The sequence below is a fragment of the Marmota monax genome, unplaced genomic scaffold, assembly GCF_021218885.2.
Source record: "Marmota monax isolate L192 unplaced genomic scaffold, Marmota_monax_Labrador192_F-V1.1 WCK01_AAM20220418_F8-fsc00125, whole genome shotgun sequence".
In the NCBI taxonomy this organism is placed as follows: Eukaryota; Metazoa; Chordata; class Mammalia; order Rodentia; family Sciuridae; genus Marmota; species Marmota monax.
In genome coordinates, this window is record NW_026695235.1 from 2,043,725 (window position 1) to 2,059,025 (window position 15,301).

At 35.3% G+C, this 15,301-nt stretch overlaps 1 protein-coding gene across 4 annotated transcripts in view; it reads right to left on the bottom strand.

Moving 5' to 3' along the window:
- The window catches only part of Scaf4 (SR-related CTD associated factor 4), a 62,663-nt gene that overhangs the window by 10,909 nt on the left and 36,453 nt on the right, over positions 1-15,301 (bottom strand). For 2 of the 4 annotated variants that reach the window (XM_046439077.2, XM_046439076.2), the window contains exons 12-19: positions 15,040-15,230; positions 14,181-14,281; positions 13,716-13,829; positions 12,498-12,654; positions 11,118-11,275; positions 9,334-9,499; positions 9,164-9,250; positions 8,815-8,940 (exon numbers count right to left, since the gene is read on the bottom strand). In XM_046439077.2, coding sequence (XP_046295033.1) covers positions 8,815-8,940; positions 9,164-9,250; positions 9,334-9,499; positions 11,118-11,275; positions 12,498-12,654; positions 13,716-13,829; positions 14,181-14,281; positions 15,040-15,230 — 1,100 coding nt within the window. Of the gene's footprint in view, positions 1-8,814; positions 9,007-9,163; positions 9,251-9,333; positions 9,500-11,117; positions 11,276-12,497; positions 12,655-13,715; positions 13,830-14,180; positions 14,282-15,039; positions 15,231-15,301 lie in introns of all 4 variants that reach the window. The other 2 variants (XM_046439075.2, XM_046439074.2) reach the window with 1 other exon arrangement.

Below are 15,301 nucleotides of genomic sequence, written 5' to 3' on the forward strand. Positions count from 1 at the left end.
CTTACCCACATAAAGCATGCAATTTAATGCTTTTTAGTGTATTCACAGAATTGGCAACCATCAAAATCAATGTTAGAACATTTTCATTATCCCCCAAAGAAACCCTGCATTCTTTAGCCATCACTCTTCCTTTCACCCCCACCCAGATAGGCAAACACATAACCTATTTCCTGTCTCTATGGACTTGCCTAGTCTCAACACTTCATACACATGGACTATTATTATGGCTGGCTTCCTTTATCACCTGGCACCTTTTCAAGGTTCATCCATGTTTTATAGCACCCTATGCATGTACTTCATTTTATTTTATTACCAAGTAATAGTCCATTATATGGACACACCATCTTTCATTTTATCCTAGTTTACCTTAAAAAAAGGACTTTCATCTACCTACCAGTGAAGTTATTCCTTCGGTCTATGACCATCCATATTTCAAAGACGAAGCCTTTTATTTTTCTATCCTCGATCCACCTCCTCTTACCTATAAACCTAGCATTTGTTTCTTGTGCCAAAATTCTCCTATCGATGCTGAATAATCAGCATGCTAACATTATTTGGATTTTTAGGAAAACAAAACTAACTTCCCCATCCTGTATATTTTCAGCTACCACTCCATTTTATTGCTCCCCTACATGGCAAACCTCACAATTGTACCCTTGTCTTCAACTCCCATTTTCTTCTGACCATCTGTCATTGGGTTTTTGAACCATCATTCAGGAAAATCTCTTTCTCCAGGTCACCAGGAGCCTTCCAGCTGGCAAAGCTCAGCATCTTGAATCATCAATGTCATCTGGCAGTTCACCTCTCCCTCTTTCGTATGAAGGCTCTTCCCATGGTCTCCAAAATGTTTCCTTCTTACGCACCCTTGCCTACTGGTTGGAGTTTTCTCAATTATAAAATGGGGTTCATCTCATAGGATTCTAAGGCTTAAATGATGACCATATACCAACTGCCTGGAGGAGTTCCTGGCAGGTGAAACTATGTATGTTTTAGCTCGGTACCGTGTTCCCAAAGGCTAAAAAAATGTTGAAGGATTCTTTGACTTTGTCCTCTTGCCACTTCTCTATTCATAGTTTCTCCCTACATAACCCTTATAGGCCCCATGTCTTTAAATATGATCTTCATCACCAGGATTAACATCTCTAGATTTAAGTTGGTTTACTTGACATTTGCACCTGTGTATCAAAGTTAAAACAGCCAACATTCAAATTTAATACCCACTTCCCAAATCCTACACATTTTTATCTCTGGAATGGCAGTAAACACTTTACAAATTGCTTAGTAAAAATCTTGTTATTCTTGACTTCTTTTATGAGTTATACTTAAGTAATGAGGCAATTCTAAAGGTTGTCTTCAAAACATTTTGAATGCAAACCCTTATCCCTTCACTGCACCAGAATCCAAACACACCATTCATTCCACTTTTACCAACTTCCATTATTATTTGTTCTCTATAGCTGCAATAATCGCTTGAAAAATGTAAATGAGATCACAACGCAAGCCAAAACCCTATACCACTTCGTATTGCACTTGTCTGCACTCACCTCTTGTCACTCTTTACTTGGGGCTTAACCTGCTCCAGCTGTATCAGCCCCTTATGGTCCCTCAAACAAATCAAGTTCCCTCTTAATTAAGATTCCTCTTTATTCTTACCTCTCTACCTGAAATGTCTTTTGTCTGTATTTACGTAGCTTACTATTCACGTTTTTGTTTTCTCATCCAATTGAAAAATGGCACATCAGTCTGATACCCTCAAATCCCCTAACAGTCTATCTTCACAGGAATATCTCCTTGTACGGCTATTAGTTTACTTGTTATCCAAGTCCCTACTAAATATAAACTCCAAGAAAGTAGGTTTCATTTTGTTCATGATGGTATTGTTAGCACCTGGGAGGGTGCCTGGCACACAATAATGCTAATTGCAAAGGTGATGCCCAATGTCAAAGAGAAGGTACCTCTTGGGATAAAAACAGGCAACAGGTCTAGAAATCTGATCCTTGGAAGGTGAGAATTATTTCTGCATAAACTTAGGAAAAACTGGACTTTTGAAAAAGGATGTTTTTTTCTATGAATTTCCTTTTCTGTTCCAAGCTGTTCTACCTTTTAAAAATTTGATCTCAACACTATGACAGTTGTGGTGGCATTTTGCATGAGGTTAAAATGGAATTTCACATGCATGAAGGAAAAAAATGTATCAACCACTCTTATCTCTTCCACCAATGCCTCTAGGCAAATATAAAAATATGAAAACATTTATTTAATGAACAAAAGTGTTTTCCTTTTATGATTTCAGACCTTCAGAAAACTGCAACAACAGTACAACTGACACATGTATTTCCTTTGCCTAGATTCACCAATTAATGTACTTAGGTACATTTATTTTGAAGACACTCCCAGTTGATTCTTATAGTAGGCATTGTGTTCTGACAGCTGAGAATGAAGAATAAGGAGCCAGATTTCAAGAATGAGAGAAGCATATTTCATTTAGATTGCATGATATTAAGATTTATATAAGCAAATTTTTTTCCTTAGAATATTAGGAAGATCTTTAAGAGAAACTTCAGTTTTTAGTAATATATATTTTAGGTATACTGAGATAGCTCATTCATTTTTAGCATAAGGGAATATTAAGCTATGTTTCCATAACATCTACAGTAAGGGGGAAAAAAAAAACTCTGAAATCAGACTGATTACCATCTTTTAAAAAAGACTCCATGGCTGGGCATGGTGGTGCACACCTGTAATCCCAGAGGCTCAAGAGGCTGAGACAAGAATATCATGAGTTCAAAGCCAGCCTCAGCAATGGTGAGGCTCTTAGCAATTCAGTGAAACCCTGTGTCTAAATAAAATATGAAAATAGGGCTGGGGATGCGGATCAGTGGTTGAGTGCCCGAGTTCAATCCTTGGTAGGAAAAACAAAACAAAACAAAACCCACAAAACCACAACTCCATGGATTTTCTGCAAAATAATGTAAAGTAGAATTTGAATGCTCATTTTTTCCTGCACATCACTTATATTTGTGTTTTAGAATTTCAGCTTGCATATAATTGCTGAGAATTTTATAAAAATTGACAAAGCCTAACAGCTACAACTTAAGAGTTAAGAATTTCACTATTAGAGAAAGTAAGTTTGAAATATACAGTTAACCTATCATAAATGTGGTTGTCCATAGGCAATTTTATTTTTAATGTGAACCTGGTAAAGTCTTACCTGAAATTCTTCACAGCAATATTTGTCTGCCAAAATCAACCTAGAGTCCAAAGTTTCTGCTCTCCCACCTTCCTCAAGATGTCTCTCAGAGAGATATTTACGTTTAAAGATAGTCTTCAGGCTAGTATTCTACACCAGCCTAGAGAGCCCAGGGTAACATGAAGAGAATGTAAAAGTGCTCTGGATTTTTTGCACATGACTACTCGTGTTTTGCTTGAAGTGCTGAGTCTTCTTGGAGAATATATAGTGTATATTCATGCATAAATTCATATTCCAAGTTCAATATTTGTTGTGGAAAAATCATTACTTTATGCACGGAATAATGTCATATACAAAGTTGAGGACATTGTAACGCATGTTTAAGAACTATTTCTATTCTGTAACACAAGTGAAATACCAATTCAAATATTTTAAATCTTCTGAGGCTGGGGTTGTGGCTCAGTGGTAGAGTACTCACCTAGCACGTGTGAGCCCTGGGTTCTATCCTCAGCACCACATAAAAATAAAATAAATAAAATGTTTAAAAGCTCATGAAGAACAGGATAAAGTCATTAGATTTTGGGGGTACCAAATCAAATATCTATCATACTTTCTGCCTTATAATTTAACGTAATCAAATCATATACTAAAGTTCAAAATAAATATTAAAGTGTAAAAACTGTTCTTTAAAATTAGGTTGTATTGTGTTTTTAAAACTCCTAATTTCTAGAATCTTCTCCAGGTTTTCTTTTCAACGTTAATGACTTAATACATTACTAAAGATTGGTGCTCTAATGTTCTAATTTAAATGTTGTTAAAAATTACTAGCTCTAAAAAACTTCAAACTTTTAGAGACTAGGCAAAGAAATCCAAAGCTAAGTGAAATCATCATCAAATAAATACCTATCTTAAAGGAATTTCTGAAATGTCTGGTAAAATCATTTGCCTCCTAGGCAGTTTTAGGGATCATAACTATTGCACAAAAGCAAACACAAGTGTTTAATAATTCACAAATCAATTTTGTCTCCATATTTCTCAAGGTGCCCAAGTTTAGGATAAAGTCAAATATCTACTGAGGCTACACAGGGAATGAGTTTATCACAACACTTGCCTAGCAATTCAGCCTAATAGGCCAATAATTTGTGACTCTTTAAAACCTCTGGCTACAAAAGTTATAAGTAAAAAAGGATCTTACAAATACTCAATTCTTACTTTGCCATCATTTGCAGTAGTGCAACAAAAATCTTTATATTAATGATTACTGAATAAATGTATTTGACAAAAGGCTTTAATTATCCACAAAGGAATGAATTCAACCGACATTAGTTTTTGCTTGAAAACATTCTGGATAGCCTGGTAACACGGTAGAGATAGGTAACACAAACAAACATTTTTTTTGTGTGTATTTTTTTTATTGTTTGGAACACCAAAGTAACCCAAACTTCACATTTACAATGAGCTTTTTAATAAAAATATGCTGTACATCATGTTAGAGATACATTATTATACAAAAGTTTTTGAGAAAAGTAAACACAGATACAGTCAAGAGAATGAACTGAATTGCTGTGATCTTTAATTTTTCTCCTCTCCTAAATGACCAACAACTACACAATGTTATCTTTAGCTTTTATGAAACCAGCCCTGTGCTAACTACTTTGGCTTGTGAGCTACTAAGTACAGATTTCTTTAAAATCAATTAGTAATAAATTATTATTGTATATCTGGTATTTTTCTATTTCCAGTATCACCAAAAGAATCATGTCTAATGATGGGAATTTAATTCTCTTCGTATATAGTAGCAGGGGTCAGGCAAACTACCTCAGCCTAGATCCAGAGACCAGCAGTCACTCCAAACTAATGCCCACATTGAAGTCTGATAATACAGAAAATTCTTAAACCAAATTATCCTTAAGGCATCCTAATGCCTCTTCCCATTATAATCAAGCCTCAAAACAGACTGTTTGGAGATATCTTGAACATTTGTTTGGCCCCTGCTACTTTATTAGCATATTTCAGAAATTATGATCTAAGAGCTCAGTTAAGTCTCAATGACACATTTATCTTCCATTATAAGATAACTATTGGATATCATAAATGGAACCAATTTAGATAGCAAGTTATGCTATTTAAATGAACACCACGATGATTTAACACACACATTTTCTCAGTAAGCCAAATAAAGGAATTTTTAGTGTGTGAACTTAAGATATGGTCTAATCTACCTTGAAAATATCTGAGGCAACTATGTCAAGATATACTTCCTCCTAATAAGTTATTTTCCTGTTTGCCAACAAAGAATTTAGAAAGAATTACAACCAAAGGAATTTTAGGATTTCAAAGTATAAATATTCCCTAAGTGTTCTAAACATCATTTCTTACCTGTAATAACACCCACTGTTCACTAAATGCCTACCCTGTGGCGGATGTTTTACCCCCATTGAATAATTATGACACCTTGGTGTGTCAATGTCACTTTTACTCCCCTTTACAGGTGAGGAAATGAGAGTTCAGTGTCAACTTCTAGGCTTACAAGTTTTCTGGTCAGCATAGCATTTCCTTTTATGAACTTAAAAGAAAACATTAGAGCACCAAGAAAAAACCAGAAGCATCAGCTCCAATACTCCAGACCTGGAGCATACCAGTAATACCTCTACTGAAATCACTGATCCTTTAGTACTGCAATACTGCAATGTGATTACTGCATTCCTTCATCAAAATGATGGGACTATGGTTAGTCTGTTTTAACCACTCCTTCTTTATTTGCAGACATATTAAGAATCTTATTTTGAAAAAGCAGTTTTGAACCTGCCAAGTATTCACCATGAGTAAAGCTTACCTTTTCAAGCCAAAAAAAAAAAAAAGGGATGGACAAGAATTTATCATTAAAATTAAATATTGGTAGACACATTCAAGAAATACTGTGGGAATGTAATCCTTTTATGAATCTTTACAACAGATGACTCTGTGAAGATGGCAACCAGCGGGCAAGAGAACAATAGGTGGTAATGAGGAAATAGTATTATGTCAGACGCCTTAGTGAATATAAATGATAGCTATTCAGCAGAAAAATCCATGTCCCTTCTCCAAAAAGCCTGCTTTTACCATGATGTAAAAATTAGGTCAAGTGCATTTTCTTATTTTGTTAAATAAACTTTTGTAATAGTTTAAAAAAATCTTACTTCTCTTTTAATAGGTCAAAACTTATGTGACATTATTTTCAAGATTTCTGATTAAAAACCGAAGGCCTTTTTTCCTCACAACTAGAACTGCACTTTAGTTAAAGCACTTTGTTTAATAAAACTAAAAATGGTTTTCATTTTTACTTTGTCAAATTTTAAACCTTTCAGTATTTGAAAGGGCCTTCAATTTTTAAACTTCCATTTTAAAAGTTACAGTCAAAAGTAATCAGCAGAGGTGAAATATCAATAGCCCTGCAATGAATGAGTATCCCTTTCTCATGGAAATTTTATTCAGTGGGGAGGAGGTCTGATAAGCCAGACAAAAATAATACGAAATGTGAAGAAAGATTTAAAGTTTAATTATCTGTACTGTGGCACTGAGCTTACTAAGTTTACTAGCTTTTTTTTTTCTGTGTTATATTTTGTTTCACATGTTGGATGCAGAGGCTAAACTGTCTGTTCAGTAGTGGTAAGGAAAAAAGGGCCAGCCTGGGTGCAGTGGTGCACACCTGTAATCCCAGTGGCTCAGGAACCTGAGGCAGGTTCGTGAGTTCAAAGCCAGCCTCAGCAACTCAGCAAGGGCCTGAGCAACTCAGTGAAAACTTGTCTCTAAATAAAATACAAAAAAGGACTCAGGTTGTGGCTCAGTGGTTAAATGTCCCTGGGTTTAATCCCCAGTACCAAAGTAAGTAAATAAATAAATAGGTTTTCAAGATCTAATGTTAAATCAGAGGCAGGTACTTACTCTTCAGGGTTGTTTGAAAGCAGTAGTTATTAAACTCTTGGAGATCATGAAATCTTTCCACTCATTCAATGAATTTACTAAGCCCAGAGAAAAACACAAATGCACATAATTTTGTAAACAGTCCAGAGTGACCTATTATTTACGGACCACAGACAAAATTTCAATTCAAAATGAATTCATAACTGAAGGTGTATGTGGGTAGAGAAAATATGGAGAGAAGGGGTTGATCAGAAAATTCTATGATTCAGATTCTGTGACCCTGGTACAACCATCTTATAAATATGAAAAAAGGAAAAAAAAAAAAAGGCATTAGGGCTGGGGTTCTGGCTCAGCAGTAGAGCGTTTGCCTAGCATGTTCAAGGGCCTGGGTTTGTTCCTCAGTACCACATAAAAATAAATAAGTAAAATAAAGGCACTGTGTCTAACTACAACTAAAATACATATATATTTTTAAGCATGACAACAAGCCACAAAGATGTTAAGGTTCTTTGATTCCTGTGTGATGTTGCTTCTACTACAATTTTCATTACAATGTAGATCTCTTAAGCAACCTTCTTATTAAAACAAATCACTTTCCATCATTATGATAAATACTGCCAAATTACTTGTGATAAATTTTAGTCTCAAATCGTCTTTTATTATTTCCCAATCTGTATCCTAAGGGAAATAAAAAATCAAGTTGACTGTGGGCCTGAGCTCAGTCTTGAAGAGGCCAGAATACACAGAATGCCATTGGCTTCTACTATAAATGTGTGTGTATATGTATATTTATATCATCAAAATTTACAAAAATATCAAAGGAATAAGTGAAAGCATAAAAATCCTTCATCATAAACCGATGTCCCATAGTCCTACACCTATTTCAGAGGTAACCAATGGTTTTTCCCTTAAAAAAAAAAAAAAAAATCTAAGATGATAAAAGCAAATGTGTACACACACACCTCTACAAACATAGTGGGCTCACAGTTCTAGAATACTATAACATTCAGGAAGTAAGCATTATCTTCCCATTAGGAGAATAAAATGTTAGTTATACTTGGCAATAACTACTTCAAATATAAAAATATATTAATTTAAAAGATGGTCTACTGAAATTAACTGTGACATATTTTTATAATTTAAGCCAGCCAGACTAAGCCCTCCTAAAGATGTAAAAAAATTAAGCCATACCTTTCTTAATTGCAGTAGTGAGGTTGTAGATAAAGAATATAAACTCCATCAGGAGAAAACTGAGGAGTCAGAGGGAAAGTGGTTCCTCAGGAGCTGAAACTATTACTCAGAAACCAGTCATTTTATTGCAATGTAGCAAAGATGATTTGCCATCCTACAAAAAATGCTATCAAAGTTCAGAGGTTTCAGATGGATAAAAATTGATCCAGACAAAGAAAAACCTATATCATCAAAGAAATATTTTTATGAAACTGGAAGAGTAAGAAGGTATGTTAATCATGAATTCTGTAACAATTTCTTTTACATAGGAGATTAATCATTTTTTGTACCAAACTAAGATGTGGAAATCCAAACATTTATTCAAGACAAATAAGCATGATGCCACCTTTGAGGTTTCTTATAAACACACATTTAAGAAGATTTTCCTCAAAGAAAACTAGCCTCAGAGACCACTTCTCCAAAATTCACATTATTTTTAAGATACCTAACTTGGGTGGGGAAACTAATGATTAAAAAAAAAATCAACTTACCAAGAAGTGAAACAGGCTGGGTTACAGGAGGGGTAGGCAGATTCGTGGGTGCAGCAGGTGGCACAGCAGAGCCATACATTTTCACACTGTCACCAGACTCGGCATTTCCTCTAGCCCCAGACACCACTGTTGGAATGGGATTTCCAATAGATAAGTCTTTTGTAGTGTCTTCATTTATACCAGCGATAGTAGCTAAGGAATATAATTACATCAACATGTGAAGCTGAATAATTAATTATCTTCCTGGTCAACATTCTTCTGCCACACTATAGATCCTATTACTGGTTCATTCTCCCTTCTACCCCCAGCTTGAAAAGGTCAAGTGAACACAATGGAAAAACATGCTTACAGTTTGGGATGCTTATTGGTGGAGTGTGAGGAGGAGGAATGGATACTGGTGGAGTTATAGGAGGTGGGGGTCCAGGAGGAAGAAAACCTAAAGTAAGAAAAATAATGTCAACTTTTGTATCACTTCATTTCAGATTCTAAAAGAATGTCTTCTCAAACAACTTAGTGTACCTGGTGGTAAATGCATTGGATTGAATCCTGGGCGCAAAAATGGTGGTGGAGGAGGTGGTGGAGGAACACCAGGACCAAAACCTGGAGGGGGAATTCCCAAAGGAGGTGTGAATGTGGGTGGCTGGAGAGCACCAACTACAGGAGGACCCGGCTGATGTGGTGGGACCTAGAAAGAAACAGAAATAAAAATGGAATTATCCACCTAGCTGCCCTCACACAGTATATTTAGATGAAATAAATATTTTATTGCTGGAACACTAAATGTTTCTAAATTTGTGCTTATCTATCAATCAATTAGTTATAAGATATAACTTGTGATACAATTATATAAATATGACATAAAGGTAAGTCAAATGAGAAAAAGGGGAAGTTTTGCTTTCTCCTTCAGGAATGCAAATTCACACTCTATTTCATCAGCATCCACTGGTGCTCTGAAAGCAAATGATACCTTTAAAAATGTTTCAAAGTTCAATGAATTTTGGGAACTCTAGCTCTAAGAAGTGCTACTTAGCAATCACCTAGTGGCTAAGAACACAAATCCTGGAGCTAAGTTGTCTCTACCCTCTTCTTAGGTGGCTACATGTGGGGGAAGCAAGCTATTTAAACTTTCTAAAATGGAAACATGCCAGCCAGGCACGGTGGTACATATATGCCTGTAATCTCAGCGGCTTGGGAGGCTGAGACAGGAGGATTGTGAGTTCAAAACTAGCCTCGGCAAAAGCGAGGCACTAATCAACTCAGTGAGACCCTGTCTCTAAATAAAATACAAAATCAGGTGATAGGGAAATGGTTCAGTGGTCGAGTGCCCCAGAGTTCAAATCCCAATATGAAAAAAAGGGATATGTGCCAATATCACATAATTATGGTACTGAGTAATACACATTAATTACTGGTACCTGACACTTTATACTAAATAGCCAACAAATGCCAGCTGTTTATATATCAAAACATGTAATTTTCCCCTTACATTGAGAGAAAATCAAGAGACCAGACAACCTATTTTTGTGACAGATCAGATTTATCTGATTCAGAACTATGGATCTAGTATTTATAAATTTCAACCAAATGTTTTCTCATTATTATTATTATATGCTAGGAAATATGCCGAGTGCTTAACACACATTGTCTCATTTATTCCTCAAAACAACTCTGACCTAAGAGGAACACAAAGCCAAAGCTAGGAAAGGTTAGGTGCTTTGCTCAAAGTCACACTGCTAAGTACAAACAATGGAGCTGGAACTCAAATGCAATTCTATCAGAATATGCATTTTTTCTTTTGAAGCACCAGGTGAATTAACTAGATAGCAAAGGTTTTTTTCTAATAATACACCTCTCATTATGTTAAATGACACTCAGCTTATTAACTAGCTTTCAATATCTGTTAAAAAAAAATTCATCATGGCACCATTGAAACTGAAGATTAAGAGGCTCCCCTTCCCTCAAAGCAGCTGTACTGGGTGCATATCCAAATTCCTTCAGTAAATAATATTCTGAAGAATAAAGGACCCATAAGAAAAAAAGAGTATGTACCTACAAAACTAATAATTAGAATTAATGTCTAGAATATTTTAAGACAGTGAACAATCTGAACAGATGGTAAAGCAATATATTTATGAAAAGAAAGTGTTATAGAGATTATAAATGACATGATATGCCACAATATAAAAAATATGCATATGTATGTACTTGTGGTTCTGACTGAATCTAGACATACGACTACAATAAGATCTATAAAGGAATCTTCAGATTCTTAAAAATTTAAACTATGTCCCAAATATTCTCACCTGTGGAGGTGGCACTGTTATAGGTGCAGGAACAGGAATAGGAGGTACAGGCACAGGTAAAGGTTTAGGTATGGGTGATACTGGTTCTGTATGTGAGCTTTCTGCACCTCCATTTTGAGCAACTTCATTTTCAGGCTTCTTGGGAATTCCTTTCCAATCTATAAAATTTAAAGAAATGTAACAATGAGATTATAAAAACCGGAGCCAAATTAATACGGAAATTCCTATGTGAATTTTATAAACAATAATTATTTAAATTAAGGAACAATAAAAAACATGGAAAAAAGTGCTTACAGTGTGCTAGCCACATCCTAAGCACTTATGTATACTAACATTTTCAAAGCTATCTAAAGTAGATTACTATTATATTCCCATTTTACAAATGAGGAAAGCAAAGATAATTTGCCCAAAGTCACATTCCTAGTAAGTGGTAGGGGATTCATCTCAGACATACCCTGCTCTAGAGTCTGTTTTTAACCACAGGAGTGTACTAAATAAACTTTCTCTAATATTAAAGAATAACTCGGATATCCTCTCACATGTTTCCACATACCTTCTAGTCAAATGAAAAATAGGTAAGTATCTTTCCATTCTGTCCTCTAGAACACTAATCCATCAGAGATTCTCCTTCTCTTAAAGGAGCCCCCCCCCCCATCCCATTGTGTATGAGCTTCAGGACTACCACTTCCCCAGCCTTTTTAGTTTTGGTTCAGAGCCTCCCAGATACCTGGAAGATAGCAGGTCTGACTGCCTGAACAGAAACCAAGCTCTATCCTTAAGTGAAGGCACCATGCATTATGGAAAGATAAGGTGGCGTTTGGGAATAGTACAGCACTTTTATTTTTAACCAATTCTGGCTCTCAAACATCACTCCTACTTCAAGATTACTTTGAATGCTCATTCTATTTTCCAAGCCACTTTATGCCCTTTGTTTCTGTTATCTATTAATCTATAGGTCATGCCCATATATTTTTCTATTTTCCCCACTGCAATCTTACTGTCAATCTGGCATCTGTAATATTAATAACCAGAGGTAACTGAAGTTCCTAGTCTTTACATTTTCTTTTCATTGCTTCTCTGAACATTTAAAAATTTCCAAAGAAATTATGATGAAGCACTGCATTAAAGTAGAGTACAAGTTGAGTACCCCTTATCCAAAATGCCTGGGACTAGAAATGTTTCAGAATATTTGCAGATTTTACAGGCAGGACCATCTCTAATTCAAAAACCTTAAATGTGTAATCCTCCCAAATCCAAAATTTTTGAGCCTTGTGTTCGTGTTAAATCTCTAAAATTTTTTCTTATAAAGAACAAACCAGATATTTTATTAAACACACTTCCAAGCAAATAAATGAACTGTAAAAGAAATTACAGTTTTACCTGGGTTAAGTGTATCACTGTCCAACATTCCTCCTTCACAAAAACTCTCCAGTTCCTCAGGCTTGACTTTGTCCCATGGAATATAGGTAACGCCAAGTTCTACATCCCAATACTGCTTGTAATCTGCTTTTATTCCTTTGTTTAAGGCCCAGGCAATCTATTTCACCATTAGTGAAAATATGAAGGGAAAAGGACACTGTAAGTCTTAAAGAGTTCACTACTCCACATCATGCTACTCATTTGGATGTAGGAAGTAAAGGAACATTGGCACTAGTTATTTCTGGATCTCAAACTCTTACTCTCAACATGAACTGGCTATACCTTCATTTTGTCCTCAGCTGAAAATTTCAATGGCAACTGCTCCTTATCAACCCTCACCCTGACCCCAACTACCCAGCCCAGCCATTGTAAAGCTCATAGAAAATAAGTTCATTAGAGACTGAAAGTTTCCTATATAGCCTGGCATGCTGGGTGTTATTTTTGAAAGTCTATGGAATCCTGGCAATTAATCAACATTAGACAAAAAATCTTTTTTATAATAAAACTAAAACAGGACTTTAGGAGCCAGATAGAATGGACATGTCTGTAATCCCAGCTACTCAGGAGGATGACAAAGGAGGACTCTTAAGTGCCAGGCCAGCCTGGGCAACTTAGAACAATCCTGTCTAAAAAAATAAAAGGGGTGGGGATGCAGGTCAGTGGTAGAGCGCACTGGGTCCATGCCCAGTACTGAAAAACAAAACAAACTGAAACAAATAAAAACGTTAGGACATTGATGAAACAATGTCTTTGATTTCTCGGGGTGGGGGGGCGGGGAGGATATGAAAGGCTTTGTACCTGAATCATTTTCTATATCATTAATAATCATTTTTCACAGTTCATTTTGAGATAGTAATAAATCTCAAAAAAATATGCTAAAACACATTTTATTTAAGGCATCAATCAATTATATTTGATGACACTATCTATCTTAAACAAGGGGATAGTCTATAGATATACTTCTGTGAGGCCCTGGGTTCTATACCCAGCACCTCCCCCCTTCAATTCCTACTATGCACTGAACATTTAAAATTATGTTTTAATAAACATTATAGATTTTGTTAAGAATTTTAAAAGGATATATCTGAAATGCCTCAAGTCATAACTAAGCCCAAATTAGTTTTTAAAAAGCAACATATCAATTCCACATTAAAATAAAAAATAATTATAAAACTGTACCTTTATGGATTTTTGATTTACTTTATAGTTTCCACGGCTCAGTTTCTGCAGGGCACGATAAGCATCTTGCCTATGAACCATAACAATATAGGCACAGCCCCTGGGAGGAATCATCTGCTCCAAAATATTTTATTACCAAAAAAAAAAAAAAGCAACAAGATGTAATAACCAGGTTCAACAGCCCCACTCCTCACACCAACAGCCAATGCAGAATAAACCATGGCCAAAGTCCCTTGCCATAAGTAGACTTTCACAGCAAAAATTTTAAAATTAAACTTCACAGTCTAAGAAATATTAAATGCAGAGTGCTGAGCACAGACTCAGAACACCTAAACTTGTAGCCACAAGTCCATAGACTTCTACAAGTCTATGGAAATTATAACACAAATCTCAAGTCCTTAATTTTGTAAAATGATATTACTCACATCTGCTCCACTATCATTAAATAATTAAATAAATACTCACATTAATTGATTCAATGGGACCAAACTCTTCTAGTAGACTGGCAACGTCCTGTTGAGTAGTCCTTTTGTCCAGCTGTCCCACCCAGAGTGTAGTACTGCAAACTGAAAATAAAAGAATGACTGTAAAAATATTCACATTTAATAAGCAAACTTCATGTTACATTTTTAAAAAGTTACATAAAATATATGAGCACATCTATGATACCCAAAGTTTAACACAGAAAATTCCTATACAAAATTTTTTAAATTTAGAAAATTGTATTAGCACTTCTAGAAATGGAACCAGAATAGTTAAAGGCATACTTAAGAGTTAGAAAAACTGGTCTTTTTGTACTTAAACCAAAGATCTCAATGAAGTCTGAGGTCAAAGAAGCAATAATTTGCCCAGTCACCTTGCCAATAAACAGTGGAACCAGGACTTGAGTCTAAGTCTCTTCATTTAAAAACTAACTCAGTGCTTTTATTCACTACATGGAGATATCCTTTTCCAACTCTTGAGTGTATACAGTTTTTCTTTTATGCTGTATTCTAGGCAATAAGCTTTATAGAGTCAGAAATTTTATATGCCCCAGAAATTATTATGAATTAAAATCTTTATAATAGTTACTGATTTATAACAAGAATATATCTAGCATACCTTATTAAACATATTCTAAAGATATCTGATGAGATTCAGGTAATAATGCAAGTTAATATATCCTGTAAATGGTTAAATTCAAACAAGACACAAGAAAGCAATATTTGGAATAAAACAACATAGTGATAATATTTCATTTATGGCTCTGCTCACGGTTATAAAACATGTTAAACCAACTATATAAAAAATAATGCAGGAAGTTTGAATATGAAGGGTTATTTACCACTTGCAGTTTCTGGTTTGATTTGAGGCAGGCCTTTTTGTCTCCGTTCCCTCTCTTTTTCTCGATCACGCCTTTCTTGGGATCGAGATCGAGGAGAATGTCGGCGTCTATCCCTGGACCGTGATCGGGAACGTCGATGACGAGACCTTCGAGATCTAGAACCAGATCTAGATCGTCTCCTTTTTGGTGACCTAATATTTTCATTAGGAGGATGGATAGTACATGGAGAAAAAAATAGAAAATACATACTCATATTAAGTTA